The 22,675-nt window shown below is 37.8% G+C and overlaps 1 protein-coding gene across 1 annotated transcript in view; it reads right to left on the bottom strand.

The window, feature by feature from the left end:
* The window catches only part of LOC106881830 (uncharacterized), a 142,379-nt gene extending 124,982 nt beyond the window's left edge, over positions 1–17,397 (bottom strand). The window contains exon 1 of the mRNA XM_014932344.3: positions 12,226–17,397. Within this exon, the coding sequence (XP_014787830.3) occupies positions 12,226–16,442 (4,217 nt within the window). The 5' untranslated portion in view covers positions 16,443–17,397. The remainder of the gene's footprint in view (positions 1–12,225) is intronic.
* Between the last annotated feature and the right edge of the window lie 5,278 nt (positions 17,398–22,675).

Below are 22,675 nucleotides of genomic sequence, written 5' to 3'. Positions count from 1 at the left end.
TATAGAAAAAAAGTGTTACATCAAACTCCATCAAAAGCAATATAAACATCCAACTTCATATAAACTAATGTAGATTTGAAAGCTCACTGACAACTAATGCAAAAATTATGACAACTAAGCTGATGTTAAAATTATGACGTCTAACGTAAATTTTAAGACATCTAATATAATATCTAAGATAAATAATATGAACTCTGTTGGCAGTTATGTCAGCTAATGTTAAAGCAAATAGCTAACTACGACATATAATGTTAACAAATTATATCTAATGCTAAAAGAATAACATATGAAATAAAACTGAGATAAGTAAACATGAGAACTGAGGAAAACGCCTTTCAGTAAATTTTAGCATGTGCTCTGATCAAGATAAAAATATTAACTAATGATTGTCAAACTTGATTCACTTCTCAATAAATGAGTGGCCTAACCAAGTCTCAATTAAGCATTAAATATCAATATTGTATTAAAAACAAAACAAGAAACGTTTCCATCGTAAGACTTTTATTTAATTGGAATTAAAAACTCAAGATTTGCCATAAGCTGTAATTCAATAAAATAGAGGTCAATTGAAGTTTTAAGACTTCGTTAGATAGAAATTCTATCAATTTATCAACAAAATAAGAAACTTGAAGAAGAAAAAAAAAGATGTGGGCCAAAGGAAGCTCTGCAGATTACAACTGATACAAGGTTTTACATAATTGGGGAGCAGTGTAATTGACTTATGAAACCCTTGTTACGTATATCTAACATGAGAAGTTTACAGGCAGAGTTGAAAAGTTGACTCCTGTGTGTTTGACAATTGGAGCATAAATGAAAGTAAATACTTTAAGGCACAAAGGCGGCGAACTCGTAAAATCGTTAGCACGCCGCGCGAAATGCTTAGCAGTATTTCGTCTGCCGTTACGTTCTGAGTTCAAATTCCGCCGAGGTCGACTTTGCCTTTCATCCTTTCGGGGTCGTTTAAATGAGTGCCAGTTACGCACTGGGGTCGATGTAATCGACTTAATCCCTTTGTCTGTCCTTGTTTGTCTCCTCTATGTTTAGTCCCCTGTGGACAATAAAGAAATAAATACATTAAGGCATTTCATCTGCCACTCGCCACCCTTATATAAATAATGATTTCTTGCGTTAACGCAAGGCCACACATTTATTAAGGAATAAATTCAATTTTATCGATCTCAATACTTGGCTGACATTTATTGAGACTGGATGGGTCAAAGAGAAAGTTGACCTCAACGTTATTAGAACACAGAACGTAAAGGCACGCAATTAGAAGCCTAACTGTTACTTCCTCTCCGACGACTACTATATAGTTTTTTTTTTTAAAGGCCCTCATTTACGCAAAGCCTTTGATAATTCTCTTCATATTCCGGCTGAAAGAAATTGCTAATTCTATACTACAACGATTAACTGTGCTTCAACGAGGTTTGGGTCAATAGGTAGAGATAGACAAGGATCTAATGGATGCTTCGATCTTCAAAGATGTTATATTATTAACAAGTATTCTCCTGTAAACCAACAGATTGATGAAGCATCGTAAAAGACTCTCATCACACACTTTGTCAAAAGATAAATCAGCTGAATATAGGTCAACTGCCACTTATCATACAAGGATTAGGAAGCAAAGGTGATATAATCAGGAAAAAGGGAGATTATCATGCTTTCCAGGAGTATCAACAGATACAAGCTTATACTGCTTTAGAATTTAGATGTGACTTTGAGACATGGTATATTGAACTGTTATTTCAAACTTCTCTACAAAAAATATTGTGTAGAAATTAAGTTTTATGAATAAGAGACACATTTCGTAACGAACAATATTTACGACCGTGGGTTTAGAAAGGAGAACGTTATGCTTTCTTTTTTAAAATTCATGCTAATCTGATGATTCAAGATTGTAACGATTTCTAACAAGCACAAAACCTCTGATGTATTGGAAAGATAAAAGTGTGGGTTCAGTTTATTCCTAAACTGTTAGTGAGTACATTTCAACTGGGTACTGAAAACGTTTTCAGATTCGGTGAGTCTAATATTTACCACACAACACTTTAAACACTATTTTTGTACATATCCAACACTTGGACTTTGTTGAGAGATATGACGAATATAAAATTAAAGCAAAAGCGAAAAAGAAAAATAGTCTCAAAGGTTCTCCCCGAGTCATAAGCTCATAAGGCTGGTTTCCCGGATTCTGTGATATATTTTGTTTTAAATTTAGATGTGAAAATCTTTTCAATGGCGAAAATGTGATGACAAATATGGAAAAGGTTTAACATTAAACACTATATAAAGATCCGACTTCATATAAACTAATATAGATGGTCCGTCGCAGAATTACTCATTTTTGCTAGCTGAGTGTTCCAGAACACAACGCATCGCCCGGTCCAAGAATCGAAAGCTCAATCGTACGATCATGTGTACAACACCCTAACCACTAAGCTACGCGTCTCTACCATAAAATTATAACATTAATGCATATTTCATGTGACTCAGAGAGTGTAGAATATAATGAAGGGAGTGAATTCAGCACTAAAAACTTCACGAATCTACAATGCTGTCGCTTCTGTTTCAAGTAGTAGGTTACACCGTACTCAAATACTGACATAAAATTGTAAATAGATTGCAATTCTACAGGCATTTTAGTTAGAAGAGTTATCTAATTGTATCCAGATTGTTCATTTCATCAAGTCTTCTCTACTTCCCACCACACGTGAGTGCTGAGCGAATATCTGAGACAATATTCTTAGGTATGTTTCAACACGTTCTCCCATCTACAAAAGAAGGGAATTCAGCACCCCTTAAATGATTAACGAGAGTTTATGTTACTACTGTGGAAGCATGAAATGTTGCCTAAAATTCCACGTTACCAACAAAGGAAGTATATATCTGAAGTAAAAGGCTTGTAAGACGGTTATTCAGAAAAGAAAAGATGATTTCAGCTAATACACTGTTGAAGATTGGTATGTAAATGGTTTGGTCGATGGTATTTTATTAAACTTTTAAAATTCTCAAATTCACAGTTCTTTAATCCAAAAGACCTTACAAACAGTACATCAGTAGATATAGTATACATATTTATACATATTCACTACATCATTTGCTTCCAATATCTCTCTGGTCCTAATCAACGAAATCCTCCTAAATTTTTCCCAGACAACTTTTCTCGGTTAATATACGCAACCATTAAGGCGGCGAGCTGGCAGAAATGTTTGCACGCCGGGCGAAATGCTTAGCGGTATTTCGTCTGTCTTTACGTTCTGAGTTCAAATTCCGCCGAGGTCGACTTTGCCTTTCATCATTTCGGAGTCGATAAATTAAATACCAGTTGCGTACTGGGTTGATATAATCGACTGGCCCCCTTCCCCAAAATTTCGGGCCTTGTGCCTAGAGTAGAAAAAAATATATACGTAACCATTAGCCAACTTCTTTAATTATAAAAGTACAAGGCTGATGGGATCGCTTAAAAGTGCTCCGAAGCTGATCCGTAACCTCAATTTTTCAAAAGATCGTTAAAGTTACTTTCCAGGCAATTAAGCATTTACTCTGTTAAACAACCCATAATATGGATTTAAAAAATTTATATCTACTTGAGATTCTCCATCTTGGACCACAGCGCGACAACCAGGAAACCGCCGTCCGGGCGATCAGTCTGCTAGAAAAAACGGTCAAATTTTTCTCGTATCTCATCCTACCACTTTAAAGTGAAAATATCTATTGGATAGTGTTGTCATTTACGACACAACAATTCCAGCCTCTTAAATGATAATTTTCGTTTTTAGAGACTGCGACCATGTTGGAGCACTGCTATCACGTTTTTGTAGAGGATGATAGAAAATATTCCAGTATGACAGTTTATTGTTCTCTAATTTACTAATTGGGTAAGTTACCATTTTCAACTCAACATCAATTTTTATTTAAGCGCCAAGGTTATATCACTAACAAACAGATATATACATGCACACTCACACACACACGCTTAAGCACACACATACACACACACACAAACATGCACGCACGCATACACACACATACATACAAACACACACACACGACAGGCTTTTAATCATTATCCGTCAATAGAAAAACTTCGCTTACAAGTTACTGGTCAATCTAGGACTCTAGCAGAAGACACTTTCCCGAGTCATACGCAATAGAAATGAACCCGGTACCACGCAATGCGAAATAAACTTCTGAAGGACACAGCGATGCTAGCACCTATGTTGACACATCTTCGCAAAGCCCAAACACGTCTTTCACTTCAACTCTCTTGCATATTTAAAAAAATGTTTCAAACACTCTATTAACATTGTTTATAGAATTTACAGACTCAAATGATGTCTTTGAATTATTAGTAAAAGTAATATATTAGATATATGAATTGTGAATTAATAATTACAGCATAGAGGAGTGTGAAAATTGTCGGAATCCGAAGGAATTTCCTAATTTTTTTGTTTTTATAACATTTAATTCTATGCCTAAGACAGAATACTAAGCACTGTTTGATTTTCAATGCTAAGATTCTACATGCATTGGAAACTTCCTTCGAACGAACATTTCAGAGAAGAATTAATCTTACCACCTCTCCCAGTAATTTTGACCTGCATGTTTAGAAGAGTCAGGAAAGACAATAACTCTTGTCACTCTTTCTCAGACTGACAAAGGATATCTAAGTCAAAGTAAACTAATTTGCTTACAATAATGACCTGTCAACACATGAGCTTTGATTTATTATCCCCTAAAGTGGTTAAACTCAATGCATTTCAGTTCGACTACAGAGAACAGATGACAAATCTTCTTGGAATATTTACCTTTGGTAATCTGGTGACCCAGTTAGGTGAAATCTCATTCACGTAATGCAACTGAATGCACTGTTCAGCAGTTAGAGCGTTTGAACCAAGCTTTGAAGATAAAATATCCGCTTTAGTGAATCGAAAAGAAGTGATGTTTCATCAGGACAATGCGTGACCCCACACTGTAAAGATCACATCACAGAAGATCGAAGAGCTTGGTTGGGAAAAAATTCCTCATCCACCTTATTATCCCGACCTTGCTCCTTCAAACTACCGTTTGTTTTGTAGTTTACAGAATCATTTCGGGGACGTAACTTTCGCTAGCCAGGAGGAGGTCGAAACTGACATTTCAGATTTCTTTGCTTTGAATCCAAAGAGTTTTACATTGATGGGATTTAAAAGCTTGTAAATAGATGGAAGGAATCATAGATAATCAGGGAAAGTACATTGATGATTAAATTTCAATTAATTATAACATTTGATCGCTTGTTTTCTTTATTCAAAATTCGGACAGAATTTATGGGATGACCTGATGTTTAACGAAAGACAATAGATTCTGTGGCCACGTCATTGCAAATCAACCGAAATGACTTCCGACTAGAATCGCGTCGTTTCATTCATTATAGCCTATAGCTTAGCATTGCCCTTATTTCAACACACCCACTACCGTCTCCAAAATAAATAAATAAATAAATAAATAAAAATAATGAATAAATGTTTCTAACAAATTTCAGGGACAGGTTGAGTCGACGCCATCGACCTCAGTACTGGATTGGTATTTCATTTTATCGATTCCGGTGGGATAAAAAGAAACGTTGACGTTGGAAGGGATTTGAACTCAGGGATTGAAGATCTGAAAGAAATACTGCAGGGTATTGTCGCTCTATCGACACAGCCAGCCGGTCGTCATGTAACTAATATATATATATATATATATATATATATATATACATATATATATATATATATATATATATATATATATATATATATATATATATATTTTATATATATATATATATATATATATATATATATATATATATATATGTGTGTGTGTGTGTGTGTGTGTGCGAGTGTGTATGTTTCTTTGTGTGATGTACATACATTAAGTAATATATATAAATGCATGTATACACACACATATGTATATACACACACACAGACTGACATGTATATATGCATACACATACATACATGCATACATGCATGTATGTGCGTACATGTATATATATGTATGCATACATGTAAGCATGCATATAACAAAGAAAGGTATATAAAACTGATGTCTTATGGCTATAATTTTTCAGACCTTAACCTTAGCGTACGATACTATGAACCTATCATCACTTGATGACTACAGGACATCAAGCCGATCCAATTAAATATTCCAAAAGGAAAAAAAAAATATTTCATATCTAAAAATGAGGTTAAAAATCTCAAGAGTAATTATCGCTTTAATACTAAATCATGTCAGACATTTAGACATTTAAGCTAACTTCTTAACCAAAATGTCCCAGATTCATAGAATAGGAGTATGAGCTTCTCATAGTCTCATGCATTCTTATGCATTCACGAGACTTACAACTTTGCCATTGGTTATTTTTTACTAGGGCGCAGGAATGTCTCAAACGAATTCAAAGTCCCAGACTTTACTGGCATGAGTTTACTAACTTCTGCTTCAATTAATTTACTATGTTTCACTTATGCTTTCAATATAACGTTCATATATAGCACCCACACCCATCACTATGTAAAACCATTTTTTTTCCAGTCAGTAGACAAGGAATATAAAGCAAAAGATACTGGAGATAGACCATATTATCATCATGCTGTTAATATAACTGCGTATATGTAATTCATACGTTTTAAATACAGATCCGTACGTTTGACATACTGACACATATATACATACCTACATATAGGTGTGTCTACGCTTGTTTGGATAATTTATTGGAAGTAGGAAGAAAGAAAAACAGATTTACGTGCATATTTAGAGAAACATGAATTTATGCATTGCACACACACACACACACACACGCACACACACACATAAATATATATCAACACAAAAGCACACACATACATATATATATCCACACGCGCATACACACATACACATACATTTATGCGTTCGTAAATTTACCTGTATCTATATATTTATAGATATAAACTTATATCTATTTGTATATGCGAGAAAGAAAGAAAGAAAGAAAGAAAGAAAGAAAGAAAGAAATAAAGAAAGAAAGAAAGAGAGCAAGAGTGAGATGTTTCCGTCCGTGTAATTTAGCGCTTTGACAAAAGAGATCGATAGAATAAGGACCAGGCTTTAAAAAGAAAAAGTAGTGTTCGATTTATTCGGTTAATATTCTTCAAGGTGGTGCTCCAGCATGGCCGCAGTGTAATGACTGAAACAAGTAAAAGATAAGAGATAATTTCACATTCTTTTATTCTTTTACTTGTTTCTGTCATTTGACTTCGGCGATGCTGGAGCAACGCCTTTACTCGAGCAAGTCGACCCCAGGACTTATTCTTTGTAAGCCTAATATTTATTCTATCGGACTCTTTTGCCGAACCGGCTATGGGGATGTAAACACACAAACATCAGTTGTCAAGCGATATATTCACTCATTGAGACACAAATACGCCGCACCACAAATTCATACACACAAGTCCACCCCAACACTCCAGATCCAAATATGTATTTGTAGTAATATTGACTAAATATTCGCTTTCGAAATTCCCTTCCCTATGATCATTATGCCTGCATCTACGCACTCTTCATGCGTTTATAACAGGGTTCAATCCCCCAGACAAATCATAACTTAATTTTATTTCAAAACTTTTATACAATTTATAGCGCAGGCGTGGCTGTGTGGTAAGAAGCTTGCTTCCCAACCACATGGTTCCGGGTTCTGTCCCACTGCGTAGCACCGTGGGCAAGGGTTTTCTACTATATCCTCGGGTTAACCAAAGTATTGTAAGTTGATTTGGTAGACGGAAACTGAAAGAAGCCTGTAGTATACATATATGTGTGTGTGTGTGTGTGTGTGTACATATATCTCTCTGTGTGTCTCTGTGTTTGTCCCCATCTCCACCGCTTGACAACCGGTGTTGGTGAGTTTCCGTCCGTGTAATTTAGCGCTTTGACAAAAGAGATCGATAGAATAAGGACCAAGCTTTAAAAAGAAAAAGTTCTGTGATCGATTTATTCGGTTAATATTCTTCAAGGTGATGCTCCAGCATGGTCGCAGTCTAATGACTGAAAAACAATTAAAAGATAAGAGATAATTTCACATTCTTTTATTCTTTTACTTGTTTCTGTCATTTGACTTCGGCGATGCTGGAGCAACGCCTTTACTCGAGCAAGTCGACCCCAGGACTTATTCTTTGTAAGCCTAGTATCTATTCTATCGGTCTCTTTTGCCGAACCGGCTATGGGGATGTAAACACACAAACATCAGTTGTCAAGCGATGGTAGGGGAACAAACACAGACACACAAGTACACACATATATACATACATACATACATACATACAGCCATATATATATATACATATATATATATATATATATATATATATATATATATATATATATATATATATATATATATATATATATATACGACGGGCTTCTTTCAGTTTCCATCTACCAAATTCACTCACAAAGTTTTGGTCGGTCCGAGACACTTGCCCAAAGAGCCATGCAGTGGGGCTCGATCCGGAACCATGTGGTTGGGAAGCGAGCCTCTTACCACACACCCATTCTTAATAGTATACCAATAGTATATCTTTTCTTTTGTCGTTTACTTCTTTCAGTCATTGGGCTACGGCCATGGTAGAGCAGCACCACCTCGAAGGGTTTTTAGACAAATAAATCGACTCCAGTAGTCATTTTTAAAGTCAGATATTTGCATTATCGTTTCTTTCGCCGAAACGTTTAGTTACAGGGACGTAACAAACCGACACCGGTTATCAAGCGGTGAGAAGGGGACAAACATAAACATACATACACAACTACTCACGCACATATACATGTATACTTTCACACAGACTCCGTCTACCAAATTCTTTAAAAAGGCATTGGTCGGTCCGGGAAGATACTTGGCGATGTGCTGTGCTGTGGGACTGAACCCAAATCTACGATGTTGCAAAGTAGCTTCTTAACCACACAGCTTTGCCTGCGCCTATTAACATCTCTCTGTTTCTCTCTCTCTATTTTTCTAGCTGGTACTCATTTTATCGACCCCCAAAAAGAGGAAAGAGAAAATCGACCACAGCGTCATTCGAACTCAAAGCGTAAAGACAGAGGAAATGCTGCTATCGGTTTTGCCAGCATGCTAACGATCCTTCCACTGCCGCCGTTACATTACACACACACACACACACACACACACACACACACACACACACACACACACACACACACACACACACACACACACACTAAAGAAAGAAATACAATTATTGGCTTCAAATTTTGACACAAGGCCAGCAATTTCGGGAAGTGGGGGTAAATCGATTACATCAACATCTTATCAAACCCGAAAGTATGACAGGCAAAATTGACCTCAGCAGAATTTGAACTCAAAACGAAAAGTCGGAAGAAATGCTGCTAAGCATTTTCTTCCGGCGTGCTAACGATTCTTCTATTAAACCGCTGTTGTTGCCAAGGCCCAGATCAGCCCTTCCTCGTCAAGGAACTAAACGTTCTACCTGTGACAAAACAGCTTTTGAGATACATCTTACCTAGAACTAAACTTTTCTTCTGTGACTAGCTGCTATTTCTAACAGTTCAAACGCAGTGCAATATCCCAATAACGCAACAAGGTGTGACTTGCCGCTATTTCTAACAGTTTAAACGCCGTGCAGTATCCCTCCCGTAGGTGGTTATGCCTCATTTGACTGATGCACAATTAGGAAAGTAATAAAATAAAGTTTACGACAACGAATGCTTTTTAATGTTTTAAATTTTTTTTTTACTCACGCTGTAACAATGATCGCACGCTGAATTACAAGGCCTATACATGATTACGCCATCTGCTAAAAACAACAGCCAAGTCTCTCTCTCAAATCATATTCTACTTTCTTTCCTTTATTTCTTGATGAGATAAAGTAGTACTTGATACTCAGTATGGAAAGGAAATACAGCATGGTCAACGAAAGAAAACAAATTTATAGTATTTACTCGGAAAATAAAATCCGTATCTTTTACACATTTTATTGTTATTGTTGCTGCGGTTGTTTAACTCTAGCTTAGCCCTTCAAAGATATTCTGGATGTGATTATCCTGTCCTTTCAAACATAACTGATTTCGAAAATGCCGTCCCCACTTTTTATTATTATATTTTTCATATAAGTGGGTTGTGAATTGAAAATGTTTTGGCTGCTAATTCTAGCAAACAGAGTGGCTATGTAGTGACTCCTCTATTTCTTCGTCACTCATGTAATTATTATTACCATAGGAAGGTGGCGAGCTGGCAACATCGTTATGACGCCGGACAAAATGTTTAGCAGCATTTTGTTCGTCTTTATATTCTGAATTCGAATTCCCCTGAGGTCGGTTTTGCCTTTCATCCTTTTGGGGTCGATAAAATAAGTGCCAGTTGGTCACTGGCGTCGATGTCCCTTCCCCAAAATTTCAGGCCTTGTACCCACGGTAGAAAGAATTATTGCTAAAGGAGGAGGCTCAGCAGACTATTGAAAAAAAAAATAATAAAAGGAAACAAATATGAAGACTGACTTTAGTGCATTTAAGTTTTGCTATTCTCCGTTGTGAGTTTAAATCATGTATTGAACAACTTTATCATTTTATTCCGTCAGAATCGGTAAAAATAAACGATAGACTATATTCCTTTCCTGTTCATGCATGACGTCTCATTTAGTATTTAAAGTCATTATGCACATCATTGAACTTTGACCTTTCCTGTTTTGTCGCTGCTCTACCGCTATTTTAGAGATTCATGCATATTAAAACAATATTACAACAAAAACTAGGGCTACAACTACCAAGGATTTTTCTGCTTGTTGTTTTTGTTTTCTTTACCTCGATGCATGTTACACGGAAATCACAGTTAATTGATAACGCTATTAATTTAATTACGTTCACTCCAGCGCAGTTATACCTCAAATCAAAAATACGAAAAATTCTCAATGATCGATAGTATTTGAACGCATAACAATGAAGACAATAAATCTCATTAGTAAAATTATTTTACTCCTTTGTTCGGTCTTTACCGTTTCTGTCACTGAATATAACATATTTTTTTTATTAACCCTTTGCCTGTCCACAGCCTTTTCAAAAGTTTTTACTTAAACGCACGTACTCGTTTTCAGACTTTTAGTCATCCCTTGTTTTCATACGTTTTGAGGAATAAAAAGGTTTTTCTTTCATAAGTCCTAAATTATCCTGATGGTTCAAAATAATTGGGCATGTGTATCATATATGATGCATGGACGACAGGGAAATGTATCCTGTATACCCTGTGTATCACATGTGATACGGAATAGGGAAAGGTCCATTTGGACCATTATACACAAGAAATCAAAAATCAACAGGGCCTTGTTGGGACTTTGTTTTATTTACGTAGTTTTCCCTAAAAGTTATTCTCGGTAAGCTGAAGCTGTGAAAGTATGTATTAGTATTTGAAAGGATTCGATCTCGGTATTATAAGCTACTTAATTACACGTCATTTGACATTTAAGTTTCGGTGCTTGGCTCCTGAGACGTTTTCTCTCCCCACTACGCTTTCTCCCTCTCTCTCTCATACATACACACACACACACACACACACACACACACACACACACATATATATATATATATATATATATATATATATATATATATATATATATATATATATATATATATACCTATGTATCTGCATTTACCTACCCAGCCATAAGGTATCAGAGACGGTAGGGTCTAGCACTCTGTATATGCATGCGACCTGCTAAACCAGTGTTTCTTAACCATTTTTCTGTATTCCCCTCCTCCTTTAATATTTCACCAACCCGACCCCACAACATATAATAATGTAAGAATCTTGAAACAACATAGTTTAGTGCATAACATTAACAGCCTTAACATTAGTATCCTTAACATTAGTATCCCCATTAAGAAATTTACTTGTTTTGAGGTCCTGCTTCTGATGTAGATATATAATTGCTAACTTGTATGAAATTGCCTATAGTAAGGAAGAAACGTTTTACCGACATTCTGACAGTAATCTCCTTGTGACCAATATATGTTGTCTAGGTCCTTAGGAATTGAATAAATTAGTCGATCGCAGAAATCTGCATTTTAATACACACACACACACACACAAACAGAGTCACACGTATTTACATGCATAATGATGTGAAAAAGATATTAAAGCAGAAAAAAACAAAACGACGTAAGAAAATTATTAGAAATTCAGCTACTTACTTGCATGTTTTTCGTTCCATCATCACCATAATGTAACAGGTACCCCCATTAAGACAAAACAATCGCTCTTTACTGGAGCATGGCACCAAATTGGAGAAAGACATATCAGCTCCGCTGCCATAAGCAGCTTGGTTCCCTTGGAAGGAGTCCGGAGTATTAGTTTGTTCGACTGTTTTCGCCAGATCGTCTGACGATAAATCGCTGTCATAGTTTGAAGGTATTATAGCAACTGATTCATCTATAAAATCTGTATTTTCTTGTAGTTTCTCCCACTGTTCGTAGTAATAGTCCAAAAAGCTTCGTTTGTGACGGATTTTCGCCATCCCGTCTGTACTGTCCTCATTTTTCCGATCAAAGCCATTATTACTGGAATCCCGGCCGTTTAAATTGTCATTTACTGAAGATTTGGCTTCTTGTTGCCCGCCACTTATCTGTGTCTGATGTTGTGAAGGTGGCGTTGATGGTGACGGCGGTCGTCTCTGTTTCTGTGATTGTTGTGTTTGTTGTTGCTGTTGTTGTTGTTGTGGATGGTTTTGTGTTTGTGTGTGGTTGTCTTGCAGATTCCCATTAGGGTCCGTAACCGAGGATATTGGGTCACGGTTTGTCACTAATTCAGATAATGAAGGGAAAGTAGATGGAGGAGAAGAACTAGAAGAGAACGAGGGGGAGAAAGTTGTAGGTGATGTCAGTTTGTCATTTGCCGCTGGTACGGAACTTGAAACCGTGACAGCGTCAAGTGTATTTGTGGGGTTCATGATATGTTTGCGATCAAGGAGCTTACCTTGTGTTCGGGCACCACTGATAGTGTTATGGTTACTGTTGTTTTTGTTGTTGCTATTGTCGTCATGGTTATTCTTTATGTTGTTAGGGTGTTGTTGCTTGGATGGAAGGAAGATAGTGTCATTGTTATTGTTAACAAAGTTGTTTGTGGTACTGTTTCTCTGTTTACTACTAATATTACTACTACTACTACTACTACTACTACTACTACTACTATTAATATAATTAAAGCTTTTCATACTCTTATTATAGTGCCTGAAATAAATGTAAAATTTATCCCTAACTTTATTTAAATTCGTTTTCTTACTTGGAAGACTTTTTAGGGCATTATTTACATCGTCGACATTTATTGTCAGATGCTGATCGGGCAAGACCTTTATTTTACGCCCTTCTTTCGAAGGTAGAACAAACGGCGACGTTGTTGACAGTACCGACGACGTCGTCGTGGCTGTCGGCACATTTTCAGGTGTCGACTTTGCCGATGATCGCGACGGTGGTAACGCGGGCAACGACGGGGCCTGCGTTGAGTGCGATGTCATACGTGCAATGAAAGTGTGTGTGGGAGAGGTAGGGTGTAGATCAAAGTGTTTTGTCCGATGCATCTGTGAGGAAGAAGAAGAAGAAGAAGAAGAAGAAGAAGAAGAAGAAGAAGAAGAAGAAGAAGAAGAAGAAGAAGAAGAAGAAGAAGAAGAAGAAGAAGAAGAAGAATTGAGAGGAGAAGGAAGAGAAAAGGAAACATTATTTTGAACAACAGATACTGAATTGTTGATCAGCGAATCAACGTTGTCAAAGGGCCTGGGTAATCCAGCAAAGGACTTTAAGTTTGACATAGTTTCACTTGTCAATTGTCTTTTAGAACTGACCTGTAGAATATCAATCAGGTGTTTTCTTCCGCTCTGCTTAATCCGTGCTAAATCCATCGGTGAGGAGATGTTTTTCTCCACAGTAGCAGTCGATAGTTTTTCATGAATATCGTAGTCACCGCGGTCAGAGATAGCGTTCCGATTGCTTTCTTTGTCCCGATTAACGGTGTCCGTGTCGGCAGAAAAATTCTTTGAAATATTTTTAGAACTGTGTAATTTTACTTGTAAAACAGTCGTGTCTCTGCCTTTCATAGAGTTTTGTGTCATTTGTATGTCACTTTTCTTTAACGGAGTGTGTGTTTCCGCTGTGCCAGTTACAGATAAGTCGCGGTTAGTAATGTCAGTAATAATCCGTAATGGTTTGTCTTTACCTGCGACATGATCCGCCTTCAACGTTGGCACTGAAAGTAAGTGTCCAGAAACAAATGTTTCCTTTGAAATGGCAGGACGCGTGTTCGTGTAGGTATCCATTTCTGGAAGTGATTTGTTGTTTTTGTTAAAAGTGTTGTTTTTGTTATTGTTGTTGTCATGTAGACGTTTGTGTGTGTGGTTGTGAGGCTTCAATGTTTTGTTTAATTTTACAGTATCACGGTTATAACCGGTAAACACAGCATCGCGATGCTGCCGTGTTTCGGTCTCAGTCTTGTCTTTTAATGATATATCTGTTTCGTTCCCACCAATATTTCCCCTTTTGTCCTCAAAGTCCCAATTGTTTTTTGCATGCTTTTCACTTTTCTCAACCCTAAACAATTCCTTTAACGGATTCACTTTTACATTTAATGAGGAGAATATAGACGACAAATTCGATGACGATAACAATAATGTTGATAAGTAATTTTTCGTGCGTGATGGTAGTGGTATGGAAGATGACAATGATGATGATGAGGATGAGGAAGATGAGGAGGATGACGGCAACAATGATGATGACGATGTTGATGTTGATGATATAAGTGATGGATGTGATGATGTAATTAATGTTTTCGTTGATTGTGCTATTGATGTTAGTGGAGAAGTTGATAATCGATCAAACGATAATGATGGATGTGACGGCGATGATGATGATGATGATGATGATGATGATGATGATGATGATGATGATGATAGCGATAGCGGTGGTGGTGTAGGTGTTGGTGTCAGTGACGGTGAAGGTGAAGGTGAAGGCGAGGATGTGTTTGTCAACGCGTGCATAGTAACGTCTGTTTTGTTAGTGTGGGTAATGTTACCAACTATATTATTAATATACAAAGATGATAAAAGTGACCGAGTGTTGTTTACCGCACGAACATGCTCGGAGCTTGTTAGATTGGAAAGTGAAGAGGAATTTGTTAACCCGTTATAATCCGAATATCCATTGTGTATCTGTTGGTCCCGTTGTTTAGTAGGGATCCCTTGGGACCAGCGGTAGAATTGATTAAGATAAGCCAACGAGCTATTCCGCCCTCGTTGTTGTTTGTAGAGATTTCCATACTTTTGCTGTGCTTGCTGCGTCGAATTCAAACCATGCAGCTGTAGATTTTGTTGCCGGTGTTGTTGTTGTTGATGTCGCAGCTGTTGCTGCTTCTGGTGTTGGTGATAATGCTGGTTTTGATGTTGCTGTTGTTGTTTTTGTAATCGCCGAAGTGTTCGTCTTTCTTCTTTTTGAAGTAGAATCAGAAGTTGTGGTTGGTGTTGTTGTTGTGTTTGTGGTTTCTGCTTTTGTTCATGTTGATGATGTTTTTCTTCTTTTTTATCTTCTCGTATCCGCCAGCGTTGCTGATTTTCTGATTTTTTCTGTCTTTGTTGGTTTTGTTGTTGTTGTTGTTGTTGTTGTTGTTGTTGCTGTCGTTGTTGTTGTTGTTGTTGTTTCTGCCGCTGCTGGTTCTGGTGATAGTAGTTGCGCTGTGACCCATTGTCTATAATAATTCGATTCGTTTCATTGTTATTTATGTCGTTGTTGTTGTTGTTGTTGGTGGTGGTGGTGTTGGTGGTGGTGACGGTAGCGATAATGCTAACGTTTTCAGATGCCACCGAAAACTTGTCCAAGTGAATCGAAGCAGATACGGCTGAATTATTGAAGCCTGGCACCAAACTCGGCTGCTTACTGGATAACAGCTGCATGGTGGCCAACGCTGGTGGCGTATGAGACAATACTCGAGAAGAGAGTGACCGTGATGACGGCGACACCGATAACAAGGATGGTGACGAAGAAAAGGAGGAAGATAACGGCGGTGATGTTGATGACGGTGGGAAAGCCGGTAATTGAAAATGTTGGTAAGGGGATGACGCTGGTAAATTAAACGATGTTGATGGTACCGTTGTTACTGCTGCTGCTCCTGCTGCTGCTGCTGATGATGATGGCGACGGAGGTGATGCTGCCGATGATAATGGTGATGATGAAGATGACATGGACGGTAGCGACGACGGCGGCGACGACGTTGACAACAGCGGCGACAAGGATGCTGGCGACGACGGCGACGGTGACGATGGTATTGTAGGTGATGTAGAGACATTCCAGATCAAGAATAGCATGAACAAGAGCGATTGAACAAGACAGAAACATGAGGTAAAAACATATGCAGGCCTGGTAGTAGCCATATTGAATGCAAGAACATTTTGTCTTAGCGTTCCGAGGTGTAGTCTTCCGAGGCGACGGGAGAAGGCATCGAAAGAGAAATCGCTAGTGGCTAATATGCATCTGACGGACTAACTGACTGACTGACTAACTAACAGACAGACAGACGAAGAAACGGGCGGGCGGCGGCGGCGGCGGGCGTACAGGGAGGGAGCTAAGCAAGCTGGCTGGCGACGGGTGGGCGGGGAGAACAAGCAGGCGACGAGCAGTGTCGAGCAGAGCAAAGTAAGATAGGAGGGCGAACAACTGTGGCAGTGTGCAGGGAGGAGGTTGTGAACAAGCCAGCGAGCAGTAAGCGGACAGGTAGGGAGGGAGGCGGGGCCCCCACTATTTATATATATATATATATATATATATATATATGAGTGTGTGCGTGAGTGTGAGTGTGTGTATGTTTGTGCGTGTGTGTTTATATATATATATATGTGTGTGTGTGTGTATGTGTGTGATCGAGGTATGTATTTGTGTGTATGTTGTGTTACTACATCATCCAGGCAGGCAAACGACAGACAGTCGGACAGACAGAAAGAACTGGAGTCGTGCAAAAAAAAAACTACATAAGGAGACAAAGAAAAGAAACAAAAAAAGCAAAAAATAAAACACACACAAAAAAATGAAGAAAAAAAAACAGAAAAAGAAAGGGGAAAACTTCTCCAGCACACACAGGCCTCTTGTCAGACGTGTGTGATGATAGCGTCGTCTCGAGTCAAAGCAAAGACAAACACTTAACTTTTTTTTAACTACGAGAAGGATTCACAGAAACACGCGTGCGCACGCAATCGCGTACACGCATACGTAAACACGTTATTTTTATGTTCAGAAATTCACTCAAACAAAGGCGATACTTACATAAATGTATACACACCTTTAGCACGTACAAGGTGTTTCCACACGCACATATACACTCAACCGCACTACTATCACCTCACGCTGTTACACGCTTATGTTTATTACACACATACACGCATGCATACAAACACACACACACACACACACACTCACGCACACGTGCGCAGACACAGACACGCATACATTCACTCACGCATTTACACTAGCCTACACATTCATTCATATGAACGCGCACACACACACACACACACAAACACACACACAAACACACACAAGCGCACACAAGCGGACACAAACGCACACGCACATGCGAGCGCGCGCACGCAGATGCGCGTACGCACTCACGTGCGTGCGTGCGCGTCTACACGCGATTCTCTAAAAGGACTGACCAAGTTTAATAAGATCTCAGTACCTCAGCAGGCTGTCGGAAAGAAGACAAAAACAATCGCTAGAATTGATTGAACAGTCCCTTTACCAAAAAGGATTTCTGTTATATTTGCTGACTCCCATTCCGAATCATTTTAGACATCTGCCAAGTCCAAATGGAATTTAAATATCACTTTGTTATTATTTACCAGCGTATATATATTGTCTAATTACGTATGTCTATCTATTTATGTCTGTAATTCGCTTTCTCTCATTCACTCTCTCTTTCCATTCGTCTTCGTGTATGTGTGTGAATAGTTCGAAAGTGAATGCTACTGTAAACAAGTAGCCTACAAATATATTGGGTAAACGTACACCCTTGGATGTTAAAAAGCTGAATAGTATATTGTTACCGAGCTTTCTAACCACTACTTGACGTTATATCTAGTTAATATCTACCTAACAGTCTTTTTTGTATGTATCGATTTATCTATATACTCATTTCGATGTATGCATGTATATGTGTACGTAATGTATGTATATCTATCTATCTATCTATCTATCTATCTATCTATCTATCTATCTATCTGTTTGTCCATCTGTTATTTTATCTATTTCTCAATTATCAGTCATTTTTATGTAATGTCTACAAAGTAACATTATCTCTTGCGTGTATCTTATTTAATTAATATTCCCGCTTTTTTCCTGATAGGTGTAGTCAATTTGTTTATGACCAGTGTTATGTCATTTGTGAGATCTTATTAAGCCTCTTCCCTGTCCCAGTCCCACAAGTTATTTAGTTGTAACCAAGCCAGTTTACCTTAGTTACATGGCGTTGCTTGTATCTAATCTACCTGTGAATTTGATTGGTTACTCTCTTTGAGTTATCATGTCCCTCGTAGTTTCATATATCTGTCAAACGGTAAACGTACTATATAAAATCAGACTAAATTGTTTACTTATTGATTGTCTTCTTAACTTCAGCGTTCTCACTTTTGAATGAATTTTTTTTTATAATATATTGTTTACTTATGAACAAATGAGGAAAAAGAACGGTAAGTTTCAGAGAAATGAATGTACTTCTAGAATTCGAAAACGACCCGCCGATTAATTTGCCGGTCGATTAGTTACAGACATGTATTCACAAATCCACTGTTTATGATATTTTCTTTTTATCTTCACTTTTCTCAGGTAATGAATATTTGCAGGAGTTATTAAACGCAAATCACTTAATATTATATGCCTAAAAATATCTACGCGAAACTTTAAATTATTTCTTTAGTTCTTGTATCTATGTTCACACAAAACAAAACAAAAATGTCCTTATTTCATTTAATTCTCACACTTACGTTGTTTAAAAAAAAAAACGGATCAAAAGAGAGATGAATGTAAATACTAATTACAGATTTAAAAACTTTGGTCACACCTGAAAATAGTCAAACAGAAATGATAATTTATGTCTTACAGGCTATTTCTTGCTTTTCCTGTTTTTACTTGTTGTTGTTGGTTGTTATTTTCAAAGTTATTGTAGGATTTTAGTTTCATAATTTTTATAATTATAATATAAATGATAGTATTTCTATTAATAACAATATGAATAATTAAGCAATAATGCTTATTACAATAAGTATGATTTCTATCTAAAATAAAGGATAAAATGTTTGCATGGCTAATAAAGAGATTATATGACGTGCATGCCTTTCCAAAGGGCATATTAGCTACGTAACTGAAGTGATTAGGTTTAAATCTCCTACACCGGCCACATTATTATTATTATTATTATTAGTAGTAGTAGTAGTAGTAGTAGTAGTAGTAGTAGTAGTTGCTGCTGATGATAATGATGTTTAATAATAATGCATTGATGTTGGTGTCATAATGTTGAGTGGTTATATTAACTACTTCGTGTGTGTGTGTGTGTGTGTGTGTGTGTGTGTGTGTGTGTGTGTGTGTGTGTGTGTGTGTTGGTATTGCTGTTACTTATAATTTACAGAGGTAGATCCATCTATTGCTACTGGGGTAGATCCAAAGGTATTTCTCCAAATGTTTTTAAAAAATTCCAAAAGTAATAACTCCTGATACGGATAGCATTAATGAGTCGGTCTAGTGGTTGTTACTCTAGTTACCGCTGTAGTTATGGTGTTGCTATAAGTACGACGGTAGAATTCATCGATCGCTGTCGCTATAGTTACAGTAGTAGTTCCAGTTGCTATAGAAACAACGTCATTCGCTGTTGTTGCTTTAATGATGATAGTAGTTCCACTTACTGCTATAGTTCATAACAACGACAATCACTGTTGTTATTTCTATCGTAACGGCGATCGTTCTATTTGTTATTGCAATAATAACGATGATAGTTCCAGTCGTTATTGCTATAGTAACGGCTGTAGTAAAAGTCGTTATTGCTATAGTAACCGCGGTAACACCATTTGTTATTACGATACAAGCACTTTAGTTCCAAGTATTATTGCTATAATAATAGTAACGACAGGTGCTATTACGATAGGTGTTGTTGTTATATTAACAGAAGTAATTCCAGTTGTTAGTGTTTATGAACGGCCGTAATTCCAGCTTTTGTTGCTATGGCAATTACAGTCCTCTGGACGCTGTAACTAAGTACGTTGTCAAAGAACGGGTTTTTGTGTTCGCTATTTTATTGTCATTCCTCGAGTTTTCTCTTTAGTTTTCCTTGCTTTTGTTTAACAGCTATATACATGTATGTATATTTGCGTGTGTGTGTGTGTATATATATATATATGACATTTTAATATTTTATTTATTCGTTGATCAGTAATTTTATTTCTTTACATGTAAGCTTACAAGTTTTTTTGTGGTTTTTTTTTTTTTTTGCTTTTTCCTGTTATGTTTGTGTCGTATCACATCCCGTTCTGCTGCCCTTTCGGTCGCTGCGGCTGTCAGTGAGTGAAATGGGTAGTCAAGTCTTCTAACAGAGATGGTAAGAACTGGAATGGCATCTTGGGGCTGAGCGGCAGTAGTGGCGCTGTTGCAGCTGTCGTTGTTGTTGCTGCTGTTACTACTACTACTACTACTACTACTACTACTACTACTACTACTACTACTACTACTACTACTGCTGCTGCTGCTGCTGCTGCTGCTTCTGCTACTACTACTACTACTACTACTACTACTACTACTACTACTACTACTACTACTACTATAATTGTAGACAGTGGAATGAGAGTAGGATGAGGGTTTTTCGAAGAGAAGATGGGTGGGTGAGTGGGTGTTTGATGGTAGTATTAGTTATTGCGGTGGAGATGGTTTACATGTTGATGTTGTTGTTTTGTGGTGATGGTGTTGTCTGTGCTGGTATTACTTGCAATTGTGATGGTGGTTGTGATAGTAGTGGTGGTGGTAGTGGTTTTGATAGTGGTAGTGGCGGTAACGAGGATAGGGTGGTCGTGGTCGTAATGATGGTAGTGGTGATGCTAGTGAGAACGAGATGGTACGTACAACAACTGTTAGTGATGCTGCTAACATACCGGTAAACGCGCGCGCGAGAGAGTGTGTGTGTGTGTGTGAGTGTATAGTGAGGGAAGATACTAATGGCAGTGGTAACAGTGAGAAAGATATGTTAACTGGTGATGATGTTGCTTTTGGTGGGATTGGTAGCGATAGCGGTGACGGTAGTGTGGTGGTGGTGTTGGAGAGGGCTACTGTAGTGGTGGTCATATAGCGGAGATAACGTCCAGTGGTGTTTACAATTGGGGATATTTCAAGCAATAGCAGCGTTGTATTTCAAGCAATAGCGGCGTTTAGTGCATAGTTCAGCCCTAATTAAGGCATTCCAAGCTGGACCAACTCGGATTACATCTAAAGTGTCCGATGTTCAAGGCGATGTAATTTGATTGGAATCTCTCTGCTATTTCTAGCCGATGGCTTTCCTATATAGTGGCTCCGTCGGTTATAGTGTTGGCGATTTTAGTGCTGCTGCCAGTGTTTGTGATGTAAATATAAATGAAAATCAGCTGTTATAATACGAGTAATATTGGTTTCGAATTTTGACACACGGCCACCAATTTTGAAGGGAGGGGCAAGTCAATCACACGAACCCCAGTGCTCAACTGGTACTTAATTTATCGACTCCGGAAGGACGAAGGGCAGAGTTGACCTCGGAGATATTTGAACGTAAGGACAAGCGAATATAATGGCGAGTAATATTGATTTCAATTTTTGATACAAGGCCAGCAATTTCGGAGAGGAATTAAGTCGATTGCGTCGACCCCAGTGCTTGACTGATCCTTATTTTATCAACTCTGAAAGGATGAAAGGCAAAGTTGACCTCGGTGGAATTTGAACTCAGAGCGTGAACACGGACGAAATGCCGCTAAGCATTTTGTCCGACGTGCTAAAGGTTCTGGCCTTATAATGCGAGTAATATTAAATGTTCATTACATCTAGACCAGTGGTTTTCAGTGGGCGTCCATATGTCCTTTAAGGATCCATTGACCCTCGGGGGTCGAATGGCCCTTGAGGGTTGTAGTTATACTTTAACATGTTTTTTTTATTCTTTTATTTGTTTCAGTCATTTGACTGCGGCCATGTTGGGGCACTGCCTTTAGTCGAACATTTCGACTGCAGGACTTATTCTTTGTAAGCCTAATACTTATTCTATCGGTTTCGTTTGCCGAATCGCTAAGTTACGGGGACGTAAACACACCAGCATCGGTTGTCAAGTGATGGTGAGGAGAACAAACACAGACACACAAATATCTCTTTCTCTCTCTCTCTCTCTCTCTCTCTCTCTCTCTCTCTCTCTCTCTCACACACACACATATACATACATATATATATATATATATATATATATATATATATATATATACATGACGGGCTTCTTTCAGTTTCCGTCTACCAAATCCACTCACTAGGCTTTAGTCGGCTCGAGGCTATAGTAGGAGACACTTGCCCAAGGTGCCACGCAGTGGGACTGAACCCGGAACCATGTGGTTGGGAAGCAAGC

Source organism: Octopus bimaculoides, chromosome 4 (assembly GCF_046866305.1).
Source record: "Octopus bimaculoides isolate indiv1 chromosome 4, ASM4686630v1, whole genome shotgun sequence".
Taxonomy (NCBI): domain Eukaryota; kingdom Metazoa; phylum Mollusca; class Cephalopoda; order Octopoda; family Octopodidae; genus Octopus; species Octopus bimaculoides.
Note: the sequence above shows the minus strand (reverse complement) of the source record. Positions and strands in the feature narration are given on the sequence as shown.